The 24,759-nt window shown below is 48.0% G+C and overlaps 1 protein-coding gene across 3 annotated transcripts in view; it reads right to left on the bottom strand.

Annotated features, from left to right (window-relative positions):
- The window catches only part of ZNF84 (zinc finger protein 84), a 62,624-nt gene that overhangs the window by 4,470 nt on the left and 33,395 nt on the right, over nucleotides 1–24,759 (bottom strand). Inside the window, exons 1-5 of one of the 3 annotated variants that reach the window (XM_032849226.1) lie at nucleotides 17,975–18,645; nucleotides 17,493–17,611; nucleotides 11,464–11,657; nucleotides 4,685–4,811; nucleotides 3,957–4,052 (exon numbers count right to left, since the gene is read on the bottom strand). In XM_032849226.1, coding sequence (XP_032705117.1) covers nucleotides 3,957–4,052; nucleotides 4,685–4,811; nucleotides 11,464–11,478 — 238 coding nt within the window. In that variant the 5' untranslated portion in view covers nucleotides 11,479–11,657; nucleotides 17,493–17,611; nucleotides 17,975–18,645. Of the gene's footprint in view, nucleotides 1–3,956; nucleotides 4,053–4,684; nucleotides 4,812–11,463; nucleotides 11,658–16,988; nucleotides 17,008–17,492; nucleotides 17,612–17,974; nucleotides 18,646–24,759 lie in introns of those variants that run through there. The other 2 variants (XM_032849227.1, XM_032849228.1) reach the window with 2 other exon arrangements.

The raw sequence follows: 24,759 nt of genomic DNA, 5'->3' as shown, positions 1-24,759 counted from the left end.
TGCTTCTCTCTCTCCCTCTACCCGTCCCCTTGCTTGTGCGCACGTGCGCTCTCTCTCTCTCTCTCTCTCAAATAAATAAAATCTTTTTAGAAAATGTAAAATTTTTATTTATTTTTTAAATTACTTTTTTAAATTTAAAATTACTTGAATCAACCTAACCACCTTCTTACTGCTTACAAGTCAATGTATGACCTAGGTCTCGCACATAGCACAGCCTCTATCTCCCTGGCACACAGACCCCTAAACAGAAAGGCTTCCTTTCTGTTGTCCTGAAGTCACCAAGTCCCTTCCTGACCTAATAGATTCATATTTGTCATTCCTTCAGGGAACACTTTCCCCCAATTCACGCAGCTCACTCATTTTGGTCTTCGTGTCTAGAACTGGCTTCTCCACATGACTGTGTTGTGCACTGAATGTTTGTGCAGCCCCCTTAACCCCTCCCCTGACCCCCAAACCTCTATGTTGAAGCCCTAATCATCAGTGTGGCTGTATTTGGAAATGGGATCTCAAAGGAATTAAGGCTAAATGAGAACAAGGGGTGGGGCCCAGATCCAAAAGAATAGTATCCTTATCAGAAACACCAGTGCAGACCTCATCCCCACCCCTTGCACAAATGAATCAAGGCAACATGAGGGCAAAGCCACAAGGCCACAAGGCAGCTATGCACAAGCCAGCACGACCACGTTCATCAGAACCCAATCACACAGGTGCCTTGACCCTGGCCTCCAGAATTGTGCCAACAGCTTTCTGCTATTTATCTGTCTGTGGTATTTTGTTACGGCAGCCTAAGGAGAGCAACAAATCCTCTACCCTATTATCATCTACCTAATTTACGTCTATGATCGAACTTTCAGGGTCTGGGCTTTACCCTGGTTATTCCAACTTGATTTCTTTTGTCCTCCCAGGAGAAAGTAAGCCCTGCACAGGCAGGGAACTGATCTCCAATGCTCACTAAGGAACCCACACCACCCAGCACAATACCTGAAGAATAAGAGACATCACTCTCTCTTCAACATTCTATGGTACATGGCTACTTGCAGGGTAGCCCTTGGCTGCCATCTGGGAGCCTGGTTTCTGGAGTGTGCCCACCACTCCCCAGCTGATATAACAGGGGCTCCCTGTGCTGAGCACCTGCTGTCCTAGGAGTCTGCAATGCTGCTGTGTGCCAGACAGAGGTCCCCAGGTGCTGGGTCTTTAGTGAGCTTCCCTGTGCAGAAACACTACACACATTACTGCACTTTCATTGTTGGGGTGACCCTCAATGAGGGAGCAGCACAGGACACCTGCCCCCGGATTCCTCCAGCCTCTGTTTGTGCTCTTTCGCTGATGAGGAAGCTGTCATTATGTTGCTGTTAAGAAGTCCTAGCCAGGGGCGCCTGGGTGGCTCAGTGGGTTAAAGCCTCTGCCTTCGGCTCAGGTCATGATCCCAGAGTCCTGGGATCGAGCCCCACATCTGGCTCTCTGCTCTTCGGGGAGCCTGCTTCCTCCTCTCTCTCTCTCTGCCTGCTTCTCTGCCTACTTGTGCTCTCTGTCAAATAAATAAAAAAAATCTTTAAAAAAAAAAAAGAAGTCCTAGCCATATGGACGATATCCTGAGTTCTCCTCACAGCTCTCTAAATGTGGCAGTGGTCTTGAGGACCCTGACACATAGGCCTTGTATAGTGAACTTAGACTACAAGTGCACTGCACTGAAGTGAAGCATAAATGTTCAATGTTTAAACGCTGAATTAAAAAAAAAAAAAAAAAACAAGGGGTGCCTGGGTGGCTCAGTGGGTTCATCCTCTGCCTTCAGCTCAGGTCATGATCCCAGGGTCCTGGGATCGAGTCCCGCACCAGGCTCCTTGTTCGGCAGGGAGCCTGCTTCTCCCTCTGCCTCTGCCTACTACTCTGTCTGACTGTGCTCGCTCGCTCTCTGACAAATAAATAAAATCTTTATAAATAATAATAAAATAAACATAAATATCTTAACTTCTTAACTCATTTCTACGCTTCTCTAAGGTGTTTTCTAGGTCTTTTATTTCCAATCATCTTTAGTCGTCATTCAAATGGAGGCTATCAATGAATGAGGGGCGCATAAGAATCACAAGAGGTTCCTCAAACTACAAACTCCAGCTCTAGAATACTCCATTTTAAAAACTACACTTACACCACTGTACTGAATCAATTTTACCAGTAATGGATCCATAACATTTACTGTTGGAAAAAAATGCCCAGGTAATCCAATGCACACCTGGCTAAAAGCACCTGAATTAAAACAATGGGCTTATTGCATAAATATTGTGACACGTAAGTGGATAGAAACTGTAAGCCTTGTGTTTATGCGCGCACACAGCCCCAGGACCAACCAGCTCAAGAACATCCCATGCACTGTGATCAGGTCTGGGATGCGAATTCCAAAAAAAAATGAGAAAAATTTAGCTGGAAGAGTCAAGGATCATTCCGTGAGCATGAATGCAGCAGAAACAGAGCTAATGCAGAAAAGACTAAGATAAAGCACAACCAAACATTCAGATGCAGAGAAGAAATATTACACCCAAAACAGAAACGTTTGAATGGATTTGGTCATGAACTGGGGGAAGGGATAACCAGCTGACAGCCCGCCAGACTCAGACCGGGGAGATCGGGAGGAAGAGGCCACAGGTTGCAGCAGACACTCCTGCCACCTCAGCTACATTCAGAGGGACCAGCACCTCGGGCAGACTGTGGGGCCTACCCCAGGGACCCACATCCCTCTGCCCGAAACAATCCTCAAGCCACACGGCACGCTGGGTCTGTATGCAGGGATTCTGGACGTTCTGGGGAGTTAAACACCCCCAAGGCAATGCTCAAGCCCGGAGAGGTGGGAGTTAGAGCGTGACCAGCTTCCTGGCCCCATGGGGCTCCCAACAGCCACCATGGGTCACACCCCTTCCACCACACACACTGCCATTCCTTCTCCCCCATCTCGCTGCTCTTTCTCCCATCACGTAAACTCATGGCAGTCAGACATGTAATCTCAGGGTCTACTTTCGAGGGAGCCTGAAACAACATCACTTAGCAGATGAGTAGGGCCGGAAAACGGATCAGAGACGGCTGGCTGCTTTAGGAACTGAAATTCATGGTATCATTTGAGAACACTTATAAAAGGTAAGACTCTGGGGGCGCCTGGGTAGCTCAGTGGGTTAAAGCCTCTGCCTTCGGCTCAGGTCATGATCCCAGGGTCCTGGGATCCAGCCCCGCATTGGGCTCTCTGCTCAGCGGGGAGCCTGCCTCCTCCTCTCTCTCTGCCTGTCTCTCTGCCTACTTGTGATCTCTATCTGTCAAATGAATAAATAAAAAAACTTAAAAAAAAAAAAAAAAAGTAAGACTCTAGACCCATCGAGCAATTTGGAAAATTCAGGAATGAGACATCATGCGCCTAGTTTCAAGTGTCACTTGAGAAGTTAAGATAGTTTCCAAAGGCAAGAGTCTGAAATAATAAGAATGTGAAGAGAGAACATTTGAGGTGCTCCATGGTGTCTAATCTACAGGAGAAGTAGAGCAGAGGCCAATCTCACAAAAGGAGGAAAAGGACCACTGTTTGGGAGGGATGAGGAGGACTTCCTTGCTCCCCTGGCAATTCTCTGGGCATCGGATGCCTGAATGAGAGCAAAGGAAACCTCCTGAAGGTACGAGCAGGTGAACAGAGGACAAAAGGACACTAAATATGTCAGAAAACCAAACAAGAAGTCAACATCCCAGACCTGACAGCCAGAATACTTCACGGCCTGGACAAGCCGGGAATATTCTGCTTTACGCCACAAGCAGAGCAGCCACATCTAAGCGTGACTTACGTGAGTAGGCCACGTCGGCTATCCTGAATCAGCACGAAAGCTGCAGGGGTCGGGAAGAGACCCTCCAGGGCACACTTCACCCAAGCCCACTGACAGCTGAGACTGAGTCTCTGCGTCCTGCATCTGTCTGGTTTTCACACCCACCTGGACCGTCTGAACTTGGGACTTCCCCATCTCCGATCCACGGCTCTTCTCCTTGCTCCAACTTGAAGATGACCTCAGGTTTCACAACTTCGTACCCTGTTTGGGGAAAACACAAAAGCCGTGGCCCCCACTGCTTGGGCTTTAGGGCCTCTGAAGAACGAGCAAGGTCTGGCATCAGGGGGACACAGTGAAGCTACCCACTTGTCTATCAACAGAGTAAGTAATTCTCAAAGGCAATGGTCTTCACTGGTGGCTACTGGGGTCTAAGACTCTCTGACTTCTATAATCCCAACCCAAACCATTACTCACTTCAAAGGCTCTGGACCAGTCTGCCTGGGTTCAAATCTAGACACTTCCACTTACTAGCTTTCAGTCCTTGGGAAAGTTACTGAAAAGGAGAATCATCGTACCAGCCACACAAAACTTCTCTGTAAATAAGGCCACATGTGAACAGTACACGAAATACAGTACGTTCCTTGCATTGGTGCCGACTACTAATGGTTAACACCACCACTGTCCTGATCAGTTTCAGAGCTGCACATGGAAAACAAGTCGTCGTTATCCCAAGGTGAGGTGCAGACGCCTTCCCTAGTGTCACAGCGCAGGGAACTTTCAATCTCCTAAATTCAGGTCCAAAACCACTAGAGATTTCAGAAGCTGCAGAGCTCCTGGCAACTCACAAAGTGAGGTGCTGGGCCTGCCAGGAGGTCGTCAGGGAGCTGCCTTACCCAGGGACACGAGGCTGCTGTAGTTCTCCAACATGACATCCTTGTACAGGTCCTTCTGACTGGGGTCCAGGAGCTGCCATTCCTTCTGGGTGAAGTCCACAGATAAATCTTCAAATGAGAGCGCCTCCTGTAAGAGCACAGCCCCGGTGAACCTGCAGCAAGGGCCGCTGCGTGACGTGCACACATCATTCCATCACAGCAAGCCACAGAGAATGACGACCGTGACCCCTTCGCATCACGTCTCTGGGAGAAAATGCCACGATGCACCCTTCCATCCCTCTGTTCATAGGATGCCTGACAACTGGAGCTCCCAACTTTACATCTTCTGAACCACCAACAAAACGTGTACCGCACCAGAGCTGCGGCACCGGAGAAGCGGCACCAAAAGGAAGAGAGTAAAACAGCTTAAAAAGCTGCACAGCCTCGCAGAGGGCTGCAAACCTGCACCCCTGTTCCTACAACAGGCTACTGTAATAGCAGAGGCAGAAATGAACGGAGGGCACAACACGGGTCAGAGCGAGAGCATCAGTCTGAGCGTCAACTGAGGCTCTTTCCAAGAGGCAAAGCTTGAGATGAGTTTTAGGTAATTAGCAGTACTTCCCACAAAATGGGGATGCAGGGCACCTGAGTAGCTCAGTCAGTTAAGGGTCTACCATCAGCTCAGGTCATGATCCCCAGGATCGAGCCCCACGTCCAACTCGCTGCTCAGCAAGGAGCCCGTTTCTCCCACTCCCTCTGCCCGCCCCCCGCTCATGCTCCCGCTCTTTCTCAAATAAAAAAAAAAATCTTAAAAAAAAATGGGCATGCAAAGGCATACTGGGAGCCAATAGCTCCAATGAGACCCCAAAACTGCTGGAATTCAGGAGGTACAAGTGGTTCAGTTAGACAACATCAGAGAGTGTGAGGTAGGGATTTGAGTAAAGGCCACGTGGGAGGTGGGGCTAACTGGAATTAACCAACCTAGACACTTTTTCTTTCTTTTTTTAATTTAAGATTTATTTGGGGGAAGGGCAGAGGAGACAGAATCTCAACCAGACTCCCCACTGAGCACAGGCCTCACATGGGGCTCGATCCCACGACCCTGAGATCATAACCTGAGCTGAAATCAAGAGTCAGATGCCCAGCCGACTGAGCCACCCAGGAGCCCCTGAGCTAGACACGCTCTTGTTGCCAACAGCCAGCCATGACTCACGGAATAGGAGTGACATAACCAAATCTAGGTCTCAGAAAGATTTCTGGATTTTATGTCATGATGGATTTCTGTCCCAAAGCCTCCTGAGATGACCAGAAAACTAAAAAACGCAGAATACCATCATAAAATACAAAACCTCACCTAAACAGGACATCACACACTTTGACAAGGGCCAGCAAACCTGAAGCCAGTCAATAAAAGTATCCATTTTGAGTAACTGAGAGAAAAGAAGACTTAAAAATGAGCTTCAGACACTCAGGGCTCAGGACAGGGCCAGACAACACCAAATGCGTCTCAGGAGTCCCAGGAAAAGAAAAGCAGGAGCGTGGCAGACAGAACAAGTGACAGCTCCATGCTCCCCAAATGTGGCAAAAGGCATAAGGTGGCAGACTCAGGAGACGGGCTGGACCCCAACTGGACAGACATGAAGAGAGCCAACCAAACACATCACAACCCAACTGCTAGGGAATACAGACAAAGGAGGAGTCACATGACTCTCACAGGGAGCAGTTCAATGGGCTGCAGACGTCTTACTCAAAGGCACAGAGGCCAGTAGAAAGAACATTTTAAAAGTGCTGAAAGGAAGGATTCTGTAGCCAATGTCAATATTCATCCGGGAGTAACTGTGTAATGAGAATAACTGTAACATAAGGGCACCTGGGTGGCTAAGAGGGTTAAGCGTCTGCCTTCGGCTCAGGTCATGATCTCAGGGTCCTGGACTGAGTCCTACATCAGGCTCCTTGCTCTGTGGGGAGCCTGCTTCTCCCTCTGCCTCTGTCTGCCTCTCTGCCTGCCTGTACTCTCTCTGTCTCTCTGACAAATAAATAAAAAAATAAAAGCTTAAAAAAAAAAAGAATCTCCAACATAAAATCTCCTCACAAAACAACAGCTTTACTAGTTAATTCTGTAGACTTTTATGCAGAATTCCTATTTTACTAAACAACTACGGAATATGGAAGCAAGAACACAACACTAAACATTTTGATACAAGCATAACCTTGATAACAAAACTCAGTAAGAATATTGCAAGGAAGGAAAAGCAAAGGCCAAATTACAGATGAACACTGTTGTGAAAATCCTAACCAACATGTTACCACGCTAAGCGGAACAATATATACGGAAGAAAATACATCAAGACTGAGTTGGTATATTCAGAAATTAAAGGTTGGTTTAACATTAAAAATAAAAAAATAAAGATATTCACTACACTAACAAATTAAATTAAGAAGAGATATGTGATCACCTTGAAAGATGCAGATAAAGCGTATTTACTAATTAAGAGAACATACAAAAAAGCACAATAGAAAAAAATTGAACTAAGTTGTTAAAAAAAGCTTATTAAATTTTCAAAAGGAAGGGGCGCCTGGGTGGCTCAGTGGGTTAAGCATCTGCCTTCAGCTAAGGTCATGATCTCAGGGTTCTGGGATCGAGCCCCGCATTGGGTTCCCTGCTCAGGGGGGGCCTGCCTCTCCCTCTCCCTCTGCTGCTCCCACTGCTGGTGCGCGCTCTCTCTCTCTCTCTCTGACAAATAAGTAAATAAAATCTTTTTTTTTTAAGATTTTATTTATTTATTTATTTGACAGACAGGGATCACAAGTAGGCAGAGAGGCAGGCAGAGAGAGGAGGAAGCAGGCTCCCTGCTAAGCAGAGAGCCCAATGCCTGGCTCCATCCCAGGACTCTGGGATCATGACCTGAGCCGAAGGCAGAGGCTTTAATCTGCTGAGCCACCCAGGCACCCCTAAATAAAATCGTTTAAAAGTAAGTAAATAACTGTATGAACAAAGAAGTGGAAGAAAGGGCGCCTGGGTGGCTCAGTGGGTTAAGCCTCTGCCTTTGGCTCAGGCTCAGTGGGTTAAGCCTCTGCCCTCGGCTCAGGTCATGATCTCAGGGTCCTGGGATCCAACCCCACATCAGGCTTTCTACTCAGCAGGGAGCCTGCTTCCTGCTCCCCACCACCCGCCTGCCCGCCTCTCTGCCTACTTGCGATCTCTCGCTGTCTGTCAAATAAATAAAATCTTAAAAAAAAAAAAAGAAGAAGAAGAAGTGGAAGAAAAAGAGGAGGTCAATGCAGGGTATCATTTAGTAGCCACTATGGAAATAATCCATCAAGGCAACAACCACAGACAAGTGCTAGCAGACAAGAGCTGCTTCCTGAAAGTATGTACCAAAACCTCTGAAATACTCTTGCCAAAAAAACGACACCTGAATGTGATCAAGCCTCCAGATCAGATCTGTGAAGATGGAGACGCCCTTTACCTGTGCTAATTCACAGCTTCTGAGCACTTGAAATGTGGCTAGTGTGACTTGGGGCTAAATCTAATCATTTTATTTTATTTTATTCTATTTATTTTATTCATTTTATGTTATTTAGATTCTATTTATTTGTCAGAGAGAGAGAGAGAAAGCACAGCAGGGGGAGCAGCAGAGGAAGAGTCAGGAACCCTGCCAGGCAAGGAGCTGATGCGGGGCTCGATCCCAGGACCCTCAGATCATGACCAGAGCTGAAGGCAGACACTTCACCTACTGACCCACCCAGGCGCCCCTAGATTTAATCATTTTAAATTGAATTAGCTGATGTGGCCAGTGGCTTCTGTACTGGACAGCACAGCTCTACAGAACACACCAGCAACACTAACAAAACTCGGACAGTGGGAAATCCACAGAATAGACCACCTGGCCTCTTCCGCCAAAAATGTGGTGAGGAGGGGTGCCTGGGTGTCAGTGAAGCATCTGCCTTCAGCTCAGGGCATGATCCTGGAGTCCTGGGATCGAGTCCCTGGGCTCTTTGCTAAGGGGCGAGTCCGCTTCTCCCTCTCCCTCTGCCCCTCTTCCCAGCTCAGGCACTCATGCTCTCTCTCTCTCAAATAAATAACATCTTAAAAAAAAAAATGGGGGGGGGGGTCGCCTGGGTGGCTCAGTGGGTTAAAGCCTCTGCCTTTGGCTCAGGTCATGATCCCGGGGTCCTGGGATCGAGCCCCGCATCGGGCTCTCTGCTCAGCAGGGAGCCTGCTTCCTCCTCTCTCTCTGCTTCCCTCTCTGCCTACTTGTAATATCTATCTGTCAAATAAATAAATAAAAATCTTAAAAAAAAAAATGGGGGCGCCTGGGTGGCTCAGCGGGTTAAGGCCTCTGCCTTCAGCTGGGGTCATGGTCTCAGGGTCCTGGGATAGAGCCCCGCATCAGGCTCTCTGCTAGGCAGGGAGCCTGCTTCCTCCTCTCTCTCTGCCTGCCTCTCTACTTGTGATCTCTGTCAAGTAAATTTAAAAACAAAAACAAAAACAAAACAAGAAAAAAACGGGCTAGGAAAAAAGACCCAATAGGTTAAGAGGGTCTTAAGAGAGCAGATCAACCAATTACACTGTATTAACTTTACCCAGATTCTGATCCAAACAAACTTCAAACGATTTGCGGTTTTATAAGACAACTGGAATTTTGAACACTGACTCTGATGATATTAGGAAGCTGCCTTCACTGGACAGCGGGATGCACTTGCAATTAACCTCATAAACAAAGTGTTAAGTGAAAGAAACAAAACACAAATTACTATACACTACAGCAGACGACACCAAACTGCAGTGTTAAAGGAACACTAGAAAGAGAAGGACAGAAATGGTTACAACAAAAGTCAGGGTCCCAGTTCTGTGTGAGGAGGAAGAGGCTGTGATTGGCACAGAAAGGGCCTCATCTGGGCTGGGAATGTTCTACTTCTTCTTCTTCTTCTTTTTTTTTTTTTAATTTTACTTATTTGTCAGAAGAGAGTTAGAGAGAGAGCACACACAATCAGGCAGAGTGGCAGGGAGAGGCAGCGAGAGAAGCAGGCTCCCCACCAAGCAAGGAGCCCGATGCAGGACTCGATCTCAGGACCCTGGGATCATGAGCCGAGCCGAAGGCAGCAGCTTAGCCAACTGAGCCACCCAGGCGTCCCGGAATGTTCTACTTCTTGACCTGAATGGTGGCTTCATGCATATGCACTTGGTAATAATTCACTGAACTGTACTTTTACATTTTAGGTATTTTTCCATATGTGAATTCTGCTTCACAATTAAAGAGGTACTTAAATACATAATTATGATTACTAAGTGCTTAGGTATTTTCCTCTTGGGTGACATTCTGTGGAAAACTAGGAAAAATGACTGTAATACCCATGGATTTACCACGTTTCTCTGAGGACATTACGCACACTATATCATTTATTCAAAGATTTCATCAAAGCATGACCAAGAAATATTTACTTTCTATGAAGAACTAATTTACTTTTACCTTTGGATAATGCAACCCACAGAAATATTCTTATTTCTTTATTACAACAGCTAAAAATTAGAAAACCAAGTTTGCAGCTCAAATTCATTAATTATGTAGGACACTATGGTTTATAAAAATTCAGGGGGTGCCTGGGTGGCTCAGTCCACGAAGCATCTGACCCTTGATTCTGGCTCAGGTCATGATCTCAGGGTTGTGCTATCGAGCCTGCTGGGCTCTGCACTGGGTGTGGAATCTGTTTAAGATTTCCTCCTCTCCGGGGCACCTGGGTGGCTCAGTGGGTTAAGCCTCTGCCTTCGGCTCAGGTCATGATCCCAGGGTCCTGGGATCGAGCCCCATATCGGGCTCTCGGCTCAGCGAGGAGCCTGCTTCTTCCTCTCTCTGCCTGCCTCTCTGCCTACTTGTGATCTCTCTGTCTGTCAAGTAAATAAATAAATAAATATTTATTTAAAAAAAAAAAAAAAGATTTCCTCCTCTCCTCTGTAAACCTGGCAATTCACAGACCTGTACCCCTGGGGCTAATAATACATTATATGTTAAAAAGAAGATAAAAAATTGTTAAAAAATAAAGAGAGAAAGGTTTCCTCTTCTGTCTGTCCTTCCTCCACCTCCTCATGCGCCCCCCCTCCACATTCTCTCCCTAACAAAACAAAAAATTCAAATCATAAGACCTTCTCAAGGTCCTATTGTTAATAAAGTTGCCCCTTGAAAGGGCGCCTGGGTGGCTCAGTCGGATAAGCGTCTGCCTTCCGCTCAGGTCATGATCCCAGGGTGCTGGGATCAAGCCCCGCACTGGGCTCCCTGCTCAGTGGGAAGCCTGCTTCTCCCTCTGCCTCTGCCGCTCCCCCTGCTTGTGTTCTCTCTCAAATAAATAAATAAAATCTAAAAAAAAAAGTTGGCCTTTGAACACCACAGGTGTGCACTGGGCAGGTCCAGTCACGTGTGAATTTTTTCTATACAATTATAGTACTATAAATGTATTTTTTCTTCCCTTTGATTTTAATAACATTTTCTTTTCTCTAACTTTATCATAAAACACAGTATATAATACACATACAAAACAGGTATTAATCACCCGTCACTGGTAAGGCTTCCGGTCAACAGTGGGCTGTGAGTGAAGGTTTTGGGGGTCGAAAGTTACACATGGCTTTTCCCCGTGCAGGAAGCCTGCGCCCCTGACCCCACCACTGCTCTAGTTCTACCCCAACCCAGGTCTTCTACGCTGAGGCTCTTTTCCCATGACCTCTCGACTACTTACACTTATTTCCCTAGAAGACAGAGCCACCCCTTCCAGTCCCCTGGAAATCAAAGCAGCAATCACCTCACCTGTAACATGGTCATTTTCTGTTGCGAGATGAGTAGCTCTGAGCCCTGCTGCACCCTGAGCCTCTTCGGCTCTGGCCCCGAACTCCGCCAGGCCGTGGCTGCGCCTCTCACACCGGGAGCGGGATCCTGGCTGCAGGAGCTCCTTCCTCACACCGCATGGGCAGGCCTTCCTGTGGGTGACCGGGATCTGCGGACTTAGAAACGATGCACTCTGAGGCATAGACTCAGGCTGCACCTACGATCTCTTCCCCGCTTGCTAGGAACCTGGCGTTCATGATCATATGCGGTTCTGAGTGATGGACACGGGGCTACCCAGGGTAAGAACAGGATATGGTGCAGAAGAACGGAAAGCTGTGACAGCCAGATCCAGAAATACCAGACGTAAAGAACTTCTGCTAACCACTCACTGCTCACTCCGGACACTGCGGCATCAACTGCTCTCACAGGTGTAAAGAAGTACAACTCTATTTCAGACAGATGAGAATTTGGAGAGCTTAAGTGATTTGTATTAAAACAGACTTGAGGGGTGCCTGTGTGGCTCAGTGGGTTGGGCCTCTGCCTTCAGCTCGGGTCATGATGGTCCTGGAATCGGGTCCTGGGATCGAGCCCCGCATCGGGCTCTCTGTTCAGTGGGGAGCCTGCTTCCCCCTCCCCCTCTGCCTGCCTCTCTGCCTACTTGTGATCTCTCTCTCCCTCTCAAATAAATAAATAAATAAAATCTTAAAAAAAAAAAAAAAAGACTAGAATTTCAACCAACTGTTCCCACCACTGGCTACATGGCTTTGGGCAAAACCAGACAAACCTCCATCTTTACCAGGCAGAGAAAGTCTTCCACAACCCCCTCAATTTACATCAGCCAGTTCTAGCAACTTCTGATGGAAGCATGTTACATCTCCCAATGAGATTACAGATTGGTAAATTTTACCTTGTAATCATATTAATATTTGCATTCAATGTTTAAAGACATATTGTTCGACATACGGAGGTTGTATATTTCTGGAAGATTATGCTTTAATCATGGTGTAATGGCCCTCCTTATGCCAAATGCTCCTTTCTTAGCTTTTAAGCCTCATTTTTTTACTTGTTAAAATTGTGAGGATAAAGTGGACCTTTGGGTCCACTTAACAGTGGGACTCTGAGGAAGAAATGAAATAATAAATGGAAAGTGAGTATTCCTTGTAGTAACAAAGGACAACATGTGAATTCTCTCTGAGCACTTTATAATTTGACCCTCACAGACAAGCCGAGGAGGCATTTAACAGAACCTCCGGGTTACGGAACGCGCATGGTCTTCGAAGGGACTCACGGTGGCCGAGCAGCAGGGCCGCAGCATTACGTCTCCTCCGTCCTGCGCTTAAGGCGCTCCCTGCTCGAAGCACGGCACGTGCGTGTTTGCACAGATACACGCCGTACATTCTCGAGTTAGCGCTCATCTCCGGGCACACGTCCGGCCACCACGTTTCCACAGGAACACACACGAGCAGCCGGCTGCCCCCAAATCATACTAACAGACACCACCTAAAGGAACAAGCACTTCTTCCCTTTCATGTCTTTCTGCGATTCAAACTTCAGCACCAGCTCAGAAACACTAACTGAGGTTTCTCCGAGTTACACGGGAAACAATGCCTTTAGATAGTGAAAATACACGTATCTTAGAAGCTGACACGTGAGCACTACGCAGGTATTAGCCCTAATTATGACTGCAGCAGTGAGACATGATGGCCAAATTCAGCAACATATACAACAAGCCAAGTAGGAAACTATGACCTCCATTACAACACCCAGACAACCAATCTTAAGGGATAGGGAAACTGTTTGCATCTATTTATTTATTTATTTGACAGAGAGAGACACAGTGAGAGAGAACACAAGCAGGGGGAGTGGGAGAAGGAGAAGCAGGCTCCCCACTGAGCATGGAACCTGATGCAGAGCTTGATCCCAGGACCCAGGGATCATGACCTGAGCAGAAGGCAGACGCTTAACGACTGAGCCACCCAGGTGCCCTCTGTTTGGATATTTTTAGCAAAAATGTATATGGGAAATAAAATCTACTCTCAAAGAAAAACCACAGGGGTACCTGGGTGGTTCAGTGGGTTAAGCCCCTGCCTTTGGCTCAGGTCATGATCTGTGCTGAGCAAGGAGCCTGCTTCCCCCTCTCCCTCTGCCTACTTGTGATCTCTCTGTGTCAAATAAATAAAATCTTAAAAAAAGAAAAGAAAAAAAAAAACAGAATTTATGTACGACTACCTTCGGACAAGAAACATGTAAGACCCATTGGAAAGAAACTGAAACAACCAATGGGGACTATAGAAAGAGGCTTCATACATGCACAATCTGTCTTGCTCTGGGATAGGAAGACTTCCCAGTGAAGTAATTTAGCCCCAAATTATTTATATCTTTAGTTGACTCCAACCATAATCTCAAAAAGGTTTTCTTTAAGAAGCAATTCTAAAGTTCATCTGGAAGAAAGATGTTCAGGAGGAGCTTGGACACTTTTAGAAATACACAGTAACTGGGGCACCTGGGCGGCTTACTTGATTAAGCGACTGTCTCTTCATTTTGGCTCAGGCTGTGATCTCAAGAGTCAGGCTCTGCTCTGCACTCAGCAGGGAGTCTGCTGGAAGAGTCTCCCTCTTCCCCTCCCCCAAGACACATGCACACTCCCAAATAACATAAATCTTTTTTAAAAATTACAAAATAATGAATGTGAACAGGTCCACATAATATTAACGGGTACAAATAATTAAAAACTTTTGACACTGTCTGATAAGACATGCAGATGCATGAAGCATTACAGCTCAAATATGTAGAAATTTAACAGACAATAAATGTGGCATTTCTTTTTTTTTTTTTTAAGATATTATTTATTTGAGACAGTGCACACGAGCAGGGGGAGGGGCAGAGGGAGAGGGAGAAGCAGACTTCCCCCAAGCGGGAAGCCTGATGCAGGACTCAGTCCCGGGACCCTGGGATGAAGACCTGAGCCGAAAGCAGACACTTAATGGACAGAGACCCCAGGCACCCCAAATGTGGCATTTCAAAGCCATGAGTAAAACTGGCTTGTTTAATGAACAGAAGTGATTAACATTTAAAAGAAAATAAGGCTAATTTTGTCTCTCACATTACAACAAAATAATTCCATATGGATTTTCATTTAAACTACAACGATGCCTTAAGAAAACAGAAGTGGGGCACCTGGTTGGCTCAGTGGTTTAAGCCTCTGCCTTCAGCTCGGGTCGTGATCCCGGGGTCCTGGGATCGAGCCCCGCATGGGGCTCTCTGCTCAGCGGGGAGCCTGTTTCCCTTCCTCTCTCTCTGCCTGCTTGTGATCTCTGTCAAATAAATAAATAAAAATCTTTAAAAAAAAAAAAAAAAAGAAAACAGAAGTGAGGGCGCCTGGGTGGCTCAGTGGGTTAAAGCCTCTGCTTTCAGCTCAGGTCATGGTCTCAGGGTCCTGGGATCGAGCCCCGCATCGGGCTCTCTGTTCAGCAGGGAGCCTGCTTCCCTCTCTCTCTCTCTCTCTCTCTGCCTGCCTCTCTGCCTGCTTGTGATCTGTCAAATAAATAAATAAATAAATCTTAAAAAAAAAAAAAGAAAAGAAAAGAAAACAGAAGTGAGACACCCTGATGTTTATAGCAGCAATGTCCACAATAGCCAATCTATGGAAAGAACCTAGATGTCCATCAGCAGATGAATGGGTAAAGAAGATGTAGTATATATACACAATGGAATACTATGCAGCCATCAAAAAAACCCATGAAATCTTGCCATTTGCAATGACATGTATTATGCTAAGTGAAATTACGTCAATCAGAGAAAGACAATTATCATGTGATCTCACTGATATGTAAAATCTGAGAAACAAGACAGAGGATCATAGAGGAAGAGAGAAAAAAATGAAACAGGACGAAACCAAAAAGGGAGACAAACCACAAGAAACTCTTAATGTCAGCAAACAAACTGAGGGTTGCTGGAGGGGAGGGGGGTATGAGGGATAGGGTGGCTGGGGGATGGACACAGAAGAGGGTATGTGTTTTGGGGACCGCTGGGTGTTAAGACTGATGAATCAAGGTCGCCTGGGTGGCTCAGTGGGTTAAAGCCTCAGCCTTCGGCTCGGGTCATGATCTCGGGGTCCTGGGTCAATCTCCGCATCAGGCTCTCTGCTCAGCAGGGAGCCTGCTTCCTCCTCTCTCTCTGCCTGCCTCTCTGCCTACTTGTGATCTCTGTCTGTCAAATAAATAAATAAAATCTTAAAAAAAAAAGACTGATGAATCACAGACCTGTACCCCTGACACAAATAATACATTATATGTTAATTAAAAAGGGGTGGGGGAGTGCGCCTGGGTGGCTCAGTCAGTTGTACATCTGCCTTGGGCTCAGGTCATGATCCCAGGGTCCTGGGATGGAGTCCTGCAGCAAGCTTCCTGCTTGGTGGGGCGTCTGCTTCTCCCTCTCCCTCGCTGCTCTCCCTGCTTGTACTCTTTCAAATAAATAAATAAAATATTTTTTTTAAATGTGAAAAAAGTCTTAAAAAAAAAACCCCCACAGTATTTGTGTAATTTGGGGGGAAATTTCCCTATACATAATGCAAAGGCAAGAACCATAATTAAAAGAAAAACAGTCAATAAATTAAACTATTAAAATATGTAGGGGCATCTGGGTGGCTCAGTGGGTTACAATGATCCCAGGGTCCTGGGATCCAGCCCTGCATCAGGCTCTCTGCTCAGCAGGGAGCCTGCCTCCCGCTCTCTCTCTGCCTGCCTCTCTGCCTACTTGTGATGTCTGTCAAATAAATAAAAATTTTTAAAAATCTTAAAAAAAAAAAGTTGGGGCACCTGGGTGGCTAAGTGGATTAAGCCTCTGCCTTCGGCTCAGGTCATGATCTCAGGGTCCTGGGATTGAGCCCCGTGTCGGACTCTCTGCCTGGTGGGGAGCCTGCTTCCTCCTCTCTCTCTGCCTGCCTCTCTGCCTACTTGTGATCTCTATCAAATAAATAAATAAAATCTTAAAAAAAAAAAAAAGGAAAAACCTTTGTGTGGTCGGAAAAAAAAAGTGAAATCCACACAACCGCCCCCTGTATACACACACCGCAAACCAGGAAAATATAATGACAACAAATGTCATTTGCTTTGCATTATACTTTCACTTCATTTCACGTAATAAACATTCTGGCACCGTGACAAATAAAACTATGTTTATCATGTAAACCATTTCCTTAAATTCACAGTGTCATTTTAAAATTTCCTTTGTGGGGCACCTGGGTGGCTCAGTGGGTTAAGCCTCTGCATTCAGCTCAGGTCATGATCCCAGGGTCCTAGGATAGAGCCCCGCATCGGGCTCTCTGCTCGGCGGGGAGCCTGCTTCCTCCTCTCTCTCTCTCTGCCTGCCTCTCTGCTTACTTGTGATCTCTCTCTGTCAAATAAATAAAATCTTTTAAAAAAATAAAAAATAAAAATAAAATTTCCTTTGTAATTGTTGTCAAAGGCTACTCGGTGAAGTTTACTTAGGTTTCAACGAAAACTTACCAAGAGTAGAAAACTCATCAGATCAAAATGACGTGGACTTAGGGGGCACCTGCGGGGGCAGTGAGTTAAGCATCCAACTCTTGCCTCAGCTCAGGTCACAATCTTGGGATCCTGGGATTGAGCCCTGCGTTAGGCATGCTCAGTGGGGAGTCTGCTTGAGTCTCTCTCTCTCCTTCTCCCCCTGTCCCTTCCCCACTCCCTCTCAAAGGAAAAAAACCAGGTGTAGACTTGTTATACAAAACACATGGAGCTGAGAATTTCAAGTGAACAAGTGTGACAAGCCCTCAGTGTGGTGGTATTATTTCTAATGACATTTGTTACTCAGAAAAATGTAGACTCAACCTCACTCTGAATTTAAACAAATACATTTCTGAAAATTGAAAGTTTTGACAAGTTTTTCCTGAGCTGTTTTATATAGCTCCCACGTGTCCTCTCGGCAAACAGAATCCTAAACCCTTCTCTGCACAACTGGCCCAATTTAACCAGTCTGCTAGTGTTGTATACCTTGGCAGCTTCCTGCGTACCACGCAGCTCTCTCTGTGACAGCTCTCACGTGTGTCTCCAGAACAAAGGGACAATCGTCACCATCGCGTAGTTCCACTTAGCATCAGGTTCTGAAGGAACTTCAGGGGGAAGGTAGAGAATAATAAAAAATAACATTTATTACTTACTATGACAGATGTATTATACATCATACTGTTTGTTGTTTTTTTAATGATTATTTATTTGACAGAGAGAGACAAAGAGAGAAGGAACACAAGCAGGGGGAGCGGGAGAGGGAGAAGGAGACTTCCCGACGAGCAGGAGTCCAACAGGGGGCTCGGTCCCAGGACCCTGAAATCATGACCTGAGTGGAAGGCAGATGCTTAACCCACTGAGCCAGCCAGTCACCCTGTTTGGGGTTTTTTTCTTAATGCATCCAGTACCCATTACAGAAAGTCCTAAGGCTCAGAGGTTAAGCAACTTGCCCAACATCGATGACATACCTATGAAGTGGCAGATCCAGCCCACTGGCCCCACTCGGTGTCCCCGAAGGCCTGCAGTCACAGCCCCTCAACAAAAGTGGGGGGTGAGGGTGGGCAAAGGCCTCATTTCAACACTGGCGCCATTCAGTCCCCTGTCCAGAAATAACGCCACCACGGCAAACTAAGGATAAAAACAAAAGAAAGGAGGGCACTTGGATGGCTCAGCTGATTAAGTAAGTGCCCGACTCCCGCTCTCGGCTCAGGTCTGGATCTCAGGGTCATGGATTCAGGCCTCACATTGGGCTCCACACTGGATGTAGAGCCCATCTAAAAACAAACCAAAAACAAACAAAACAAAAGGAAGATAAGTTCTCAGGGGCCAGCTGAAAAAACTCCCCCCACGTAACAAAACAGTCTACCTTAACAAAAGATACCAGTAATATAACCTAATGGCTTCAAACAGCATACTCCCAATTTTGCTTTGTTAAAGAAATATAAATAAGATGTACTAAAATTATACATACATCAACTGACTACAAGAAGTTTATCAAAACATTAACAGTGACTGTCTCCTGTTGATGGGATCATGAAAGGTTTTCATTTGAGTCTATTTATCTAGTCGCTCCAAACTGACAACGAACACATTTTAAATTCATAAAAGGGGCGCCTGGGTGGCTCAGTGGGTTAAGCCTCTGCCTTCAGCTTGGGTCATGATCTCTGCTCAGCAGGGAGCCTGCTTTACCCTCTGCCTGCCTCCCTGTCTACTTGTGATCTCTCTCTCTGTCACATAAATAAAAATCTTTAAAAAATAAAAAAATGGCTTACTTATAAAAAAAACTTAGAAAAAAGTATGAACATTATCTTTTTAAATGTAAAGCGCTTAACCCAAGAACACAGTTCAGTTCACCACCACACAGTTGAAACAAACAACAAATAATTAAAATAACTACAAGTGTTAATGACAGCAAAAAGCACCAGAACTGAGAGAAAGAAAGGAAAGAAGGAAGGAAGGAAGGAAAAAAGAAAGAAATCCTTTCCTGGCACTCCCTCATTTTCAGGAGATAAACGTGAGACCCAGAAACCATGAGTGGAGGGTCCAAAATGGCAGAGGTGGCCCACAAGCAGAGAGAGAACTTGAAGACTCAGCAACCAGCTGCTGCCGAAAACTACTTGGGTTTTTTTTTCCTCGGGCTTTGGGTTTTTTGTTTTAGTAGAGAAGCCTTTAAAAACAAATCTACAGGGGCGCCTGGGTGGCTCAGTGGATTGGGGCCTCTGCTTTGGGCTCCGGTCATGGTCCCGGGGTCCTGGGATGGAGCCCCAAGTCGGGCTCTCTGCTGGGCGGGGAGCCTGCTTCCCTCTCTCTCTGCCTGCCTCTCTGCCTACTTGTGATCTCTATCTGTCAAATAAATAAATAAATAAAATCTTAAAAAAAAAAATCTACATAAAAAAATAAAAAATAATAACAAATTAAAAAAACCAACTCTACAGATAAGAGGCAGAGCCAGCCTGGTGAAGCCGAACTGGAGTGGGGGACGGGAGGCCCAGCAGGTAAATCACCCTGACAGCAGGAGCCCTGACCCTCTGGAAAGCCAGGGCAGGGGGAGGGGCGGGAGGGCAGGAGGTTCCAGAGACGCCAGACCCTCTGCACAGCCAGGGGTATGGGTGGAGGTAGAGGGGTCCCAGCGACCTCAGACCCTCTACCCACCCCGGTGCGGGAGGGGGGGGGTGTCCCAGCCCTGCGGGGCGCACGTGCTGCGGGCTCCCGGCCCGGGAGAGCCATGGATGCCCGGCGGGGGCGCTCTTTAAGGCCTGACCCACGAACGCGAGCATCCCCGGCACGGCAGGGACCCCGCGGCCCCTCACTCATCCCGCGCCCCGCCGCGCGGCCCCGAACGAGGAATCCCCGCCGGCCCACGCGCCAGCGCCCACAGGCCTCCAAGCCTGCAGGCCACACACGACCCCCCGGCCCCCCCCCCCCGCCCCCCCCCCCCCCCCCCGCACGCCTCCCACCCGCCCGGAGGAAACTCGCCCCCGAACACCGGCGAACGCCGACACCGACCCCCTGGACTCCCTCGGCGGACGCGCAGGCCCAGGCACCACGTGACCCGCCCCAGCACCCCCAGACTCGCCGCCGCCCCGCCCCCGGCCTGCCAGCACCCCCGGACTGAACGTCGCCGTGGCCCGCGGGCCTCGTGCAGTGCCCCTGGGTCGGCGGGATCCTGGCGGGACTGCTGCGGAGCCGGGGGGCGCGCGCACGGACATGCGGGCGCGCGCGCAGAGACGCCCACACTCGCCTCTCTCTGGGCGGCCAAGGACAAAGAAGGGGCGCAACCCGAAAGCGTCAGGGGCCCTGCGAGTGGAGTACGCGTGCGCGAGAGAAAGACGCCTTCATTTTTTTCTTTTTTCTTTCTTTTTTTTTTTTTTTTTTTGGATCAGCTTAACGGCAGGAAGTTGCCTTTGAACTACATTTCCCAGAAGGCTCCGTGGCCCGTAGGTGTCCGTGCGTCTGGGGAGCGCGGGTCATCTGGAGACGCATCCGCGACCCCCACCCGGGAGCGAGCAGCGTGTGCTCCCATCCGGGAGAAAGGTGGAGGATAAGGATTTCAAAAGACCAGGAATAGAAACCCACCAATATGTTAAAGAAAGAAAAAAAATAAATAAAGACAACTGGCTTAAGATTTCAACTGAGGAAATAAAAAAGATGTATGAGGACACTTATGTTAAGTTGATAGGAATTAACAGGAAAATGTAAAGTGGATCCATAATTCGAGAGCTGTGGGGGAAAGTTATAAACAAGTCACTACCTTATTGTAAGGGCCTACTTAGCCAGAGGGAGCCATTTTGTTGTTTATGCAGTAAACTTAGATTGCCCCTGCCCCTCCTAGAGGAACTTACTTAAAAGCATGTCCAGGAAACCAGTCCCAGGTAGCAAAGCCCAGATACAAGGGTGGGTCAGGCCAGGTGGAGACATCCAATCAGTGGGGCCCACATACTGTCTCCCTAGCTACCAAGAAGAGTGGGCCCCGCCTTATGCCAATTCTGACCAACATGATAGGCCAGTTCAAATATCTACTAGGGTAAATTGAAATTCAATTGGCCACCCGTGTGTGACCTAACATGACTGTGCAGTTTTCTCTATGTGTTGCAATCTCATTGGCCATCTGTGTGTGGCCAGGCTCAACCGCATGGCCTTTGCTCTATAAAAGTTAGTCTGTGAGGCTGGGAGGGGTCGCCTCTTTGTAAGAGACAGCCGCGACCAGTCGGTTTGATTCTTGATGTTTGGCGCGAAATAAAGCTTTGCTTGACCTTCACTTTGTAACAGTCTCGCTCCTTTGATCACGGACCCATTATTGGGGGACCTGTCATTGGGGGCTCATCTGGGATCAAACCACGAGAACTGAGCCAGCATCAGAATTTCTGGGAAAAGCCTCCGGGGGTAAGATCTCGGGATCCTGTCTGTCTGTCTGGTTGTGGAGCTCCAGCGTACAGCCCTACGGGGAAAAGCTGGATTCAGCAATGCTCCCCAGGGGTGGAGTGGATGTGGGGACGCCCCATTCCTCCACTGGTAGATCATCAGGGGGGTCGAGTCCCCCTGGGCGATCAGGGGGTTCGAGTCCCCCTAGGCGGTCAGGAGATCAAGAAAGTCCCCATCGGTGGCAGGTTCTGGGTAAGGACCACGGGGCCTGTGGTTGGCTTTGTCTTGTCCTTTTGTTGCCTGTTGTGTTGTTTGTTGTGTTTGCAGGGGACCGAGAAAGTCCCCACCAGCAGCAGGCTCTGGATGAGGATGGCTGGACCTGCGGTTGTCTTTGTCTTGTCTTTTTGTTGTCTGTTGTGTAGTTGATTGTGTTTGGAAATGTGGGGAAAGCGGGGAGTAAGGGACCTGTGACACCCCTAAGTCTTGTTCTCTAGCATTGCAAGGATTTTCAAGGTAAAGCCACCGAGTCAGGTGACAAGGTTTACCCAGGAAAACTAAAAACACTCTGCCAATTAGAGTGGCCCATTTTCTCCACAGGGTGGCCTGCCGGAAGGAACGTTTGCCTTGGCTCAGATCTACTCTACCCAGAGTAAGGTCTTCGATCTCCATCGAGACCAAATACCGTACATCGTGGCCTGGCGATATCTGATAGAAGAGCCACCGTCATGGCTCAAGTCTCACCTCCCCCCTGCTAACGAATCCATCTCTCTCCCTCTAAGGGAGGTTAGATCACCAAAATCAGAACAGAGAGGTGAGGGGGAGCCAGGGAAGAAGACCGTCCTACCCCGGTCAGATGTGGAGGATGTGGAATTCCCCCCCCTTATCTGTCCCCTAAACCTGACTCTTGGTCTCAAGACCAAGAGTCTTACTAGTCTTACTAGTCCACCTCATACGTGGTCGGGGTCCACCTATGGGACCACCAAACAGAAAGACAGCCCTGATCCTTCCCCTTTCCTCTGTCCCCCTCTGCCTCCCTCTACCTCACCAGTTCCATCTGTGCCGATGCTGCCTCTCCGTGAGGTTGCTCTACTAGACGGGAGAGGGCGCCCCCACCTAACCTATATCCCTTTCTCCTCTTCTGACATCTATAACTGGAAGGCCCAACACAAATCCTTTTCTGTCCACCCTCAGGGTTTAATTGGTCTCCTGGAGACTGTCTTTCTTACCCACCAGCCCACCTGGGTGGATATTCAACAGCTCCCTATGGCTCTCTCTAACGCGGAAGAGAGGTATGGCATCATGCGAGAAACCCATAACGTGATAAGTGAGAGACTTGGCAGGGACCTCGATCCCCGGCGAATGGAGGACTACTGCCCGAGGGAACGCCCCGACTGGGATCCAAACTCCGATGAAGGTAAGGAGAGCCTACGCTTCTACCGCCAGGCTCTACTGGGAGGCCTCCGTGCAGCTGCAAGGAGACCCATAAGTCTATCTAAAAAAATTAGTGTGGTGACTCAAGGTAAGAATGAGTCCCCGGGAGCTTTACTAGAAAGGCTAATTGAAGCCTATAAAATGGATAGCCCGATCGACCCTGAGGCACCGAAAATCAGAGGGCAGTGAATCTTGCTTTTGCCAGTCAGTTAGCCCCAGATATAAGGAGGAAACTTCAGAGAAGTGAAGGGTTTGAAGGGAAGAATCTGACTGAGTTAGTGGGAATAGCGGAAAAGGTGTTTCACAACAGGGATGCGCAAGAGGATGAACAACAGACCAAAAAACTGGTTAAGGTTTTGGCATTCCATGAGGCGGGAGGAGACGGGGGAAAGAGGTCAATGGAAAGGGAGAAGGCAGGGAGGGGATGGTCAGTGGGTGCAAAATCCTAAGCACAGAGAAGGCAGGCGGGAGGACTTAGGTTCAGGTCAGTGCGCTTACTGTAAGGGAAAAGGACACTGCGCCAGGGAGTGCCCCAAAAGGAAGACGGCAGTGCTGGCCACCAGAGGCTGAAGGGGCCGTGGTTTGGAGCCCCTTCCCGAACCTCAGGTAAAAATTAAAGTGGAGGGAAAATCAATTGATTTTTTGGTGGACACGGGAGCCCGATTTTCATCATTACTTAAACCTATGGGAAAACTGTCTGGAGAGGAAGTCTGGGTCCAAGGGGCGAATGGCACAGAGAGACATAAATGGACAACAGAAATGACTTTAAATTTGGCCTTGGGAGTAGTCAAGCATCGATTCTTGGTCCTCCCTAATGCCCTGTATAACCTGATTGGAAGAGATCTCCTCCACAACTTACAAGCTGGCATTCAGTTCTCCGAAGGAGACGTGACTGTGACCTTGAGACAACCCGCTGTGCAGATGCTTGTGGCAGCAGTAGACGAACACCTCCTTTACGAGCCAGTCTCAGAACCAGAGGAGACAAGATAAGGGAGCCTTGTCCAAACCCTGCAGGTCGAGTTTCCCGAAGTCTGGGCGGAAGGGAAGCCCCCTGGCTTGGCCAAGGGACAGCCTCCAGTGGTGGTACAATTAAAAGCAACGCCACGGCTGTTCGCGTCCGGCAGTACTCCCTCCCCTGGGAAGCAAAGGAAGGGATCAGAAAACACATGAACCGCCTCCGAGGAGACAGGATCCTAGTTCCTTGCAAGTCTCCATGGAACACACCTTTGCTGCCCGTCAAAAAGGCCGAGACTGGGGGCGCCTGGGTGGCTCAGTGGGTTGAGCCGCTGCCTTCGGCTCGGGTCATGATCTCAGGTTCCTGGGATCGAGTCCCGCATCGGGCTCTCTGCTCGGCGGGGAGCCTGCTTCCCTCTCTCTCTCTCTCTGCCTGCCTCTCTGTCTAGTTGTGATCTCTCTCTGTCAAATAAATAAATAAGTAAATCTTTAAAAAAAAAAAAAAGGCCGAGACTGGGGAGTACCGACCCGTTCAGGACTTGCAGGAAATTAATAAACGGGTTGAAGATATCCACTCAACGGGGCCTAACCCCTATACCCTCCTCTCCCTCCTGGGCCCCAAAAGAACTGTCTATACTGTCTTCGATCTCAAAGATGCTTTTTTCTGCATATCTTTAGCAAGGGAGCCTCAGCCCCTCTTTGCTTTCGAGTGGTCTGACCCACAGGAAGGGTTCCAAGGCCAGCTCACCTGGACAAGACTTCCCCAAGGATTCAAGAATTCACCCACCATCTTCGACGAAGCCCTGCACGAGGATTTGCGTGAGTACAGAACCTCCGACCCGGGAGGCACTCTGTTACAGTACGTCGATGACTTGCTAGTAGCCGCTGAGGACTGTGAGTCATGTTTGCGGGACGAGAGCTCTCTTACAGACCCTGCAGGAAAAGGCTATCGGGTGTCAGCGAAGAAAGCGCTGCTCTGTCAAAGCCACGCCACTTATCTAGGCTT

The sequence above is a fragment of the Lontra canadensis genome, unplaced genomic scaffold, assembly GCF_010015895.1.
Source record: "Lontra canadensis isolate GAN:19392208 unplaced genomic scaffold, GSC_riverotter_1.0 scaffold220, whole genome shotgun sequence".
NCBI classification, from domain to species: Eukaryota; Metazoa; Chordata; class Mammalia; order Carnivora; family Mustelidae; genus Lontra; species Lontra canadensis.
The sequence above is the reverse complement of the archived record's forward strand: the minus strand, read 5'-3'. Positions and strand labels throughout refer to the sequence as shown.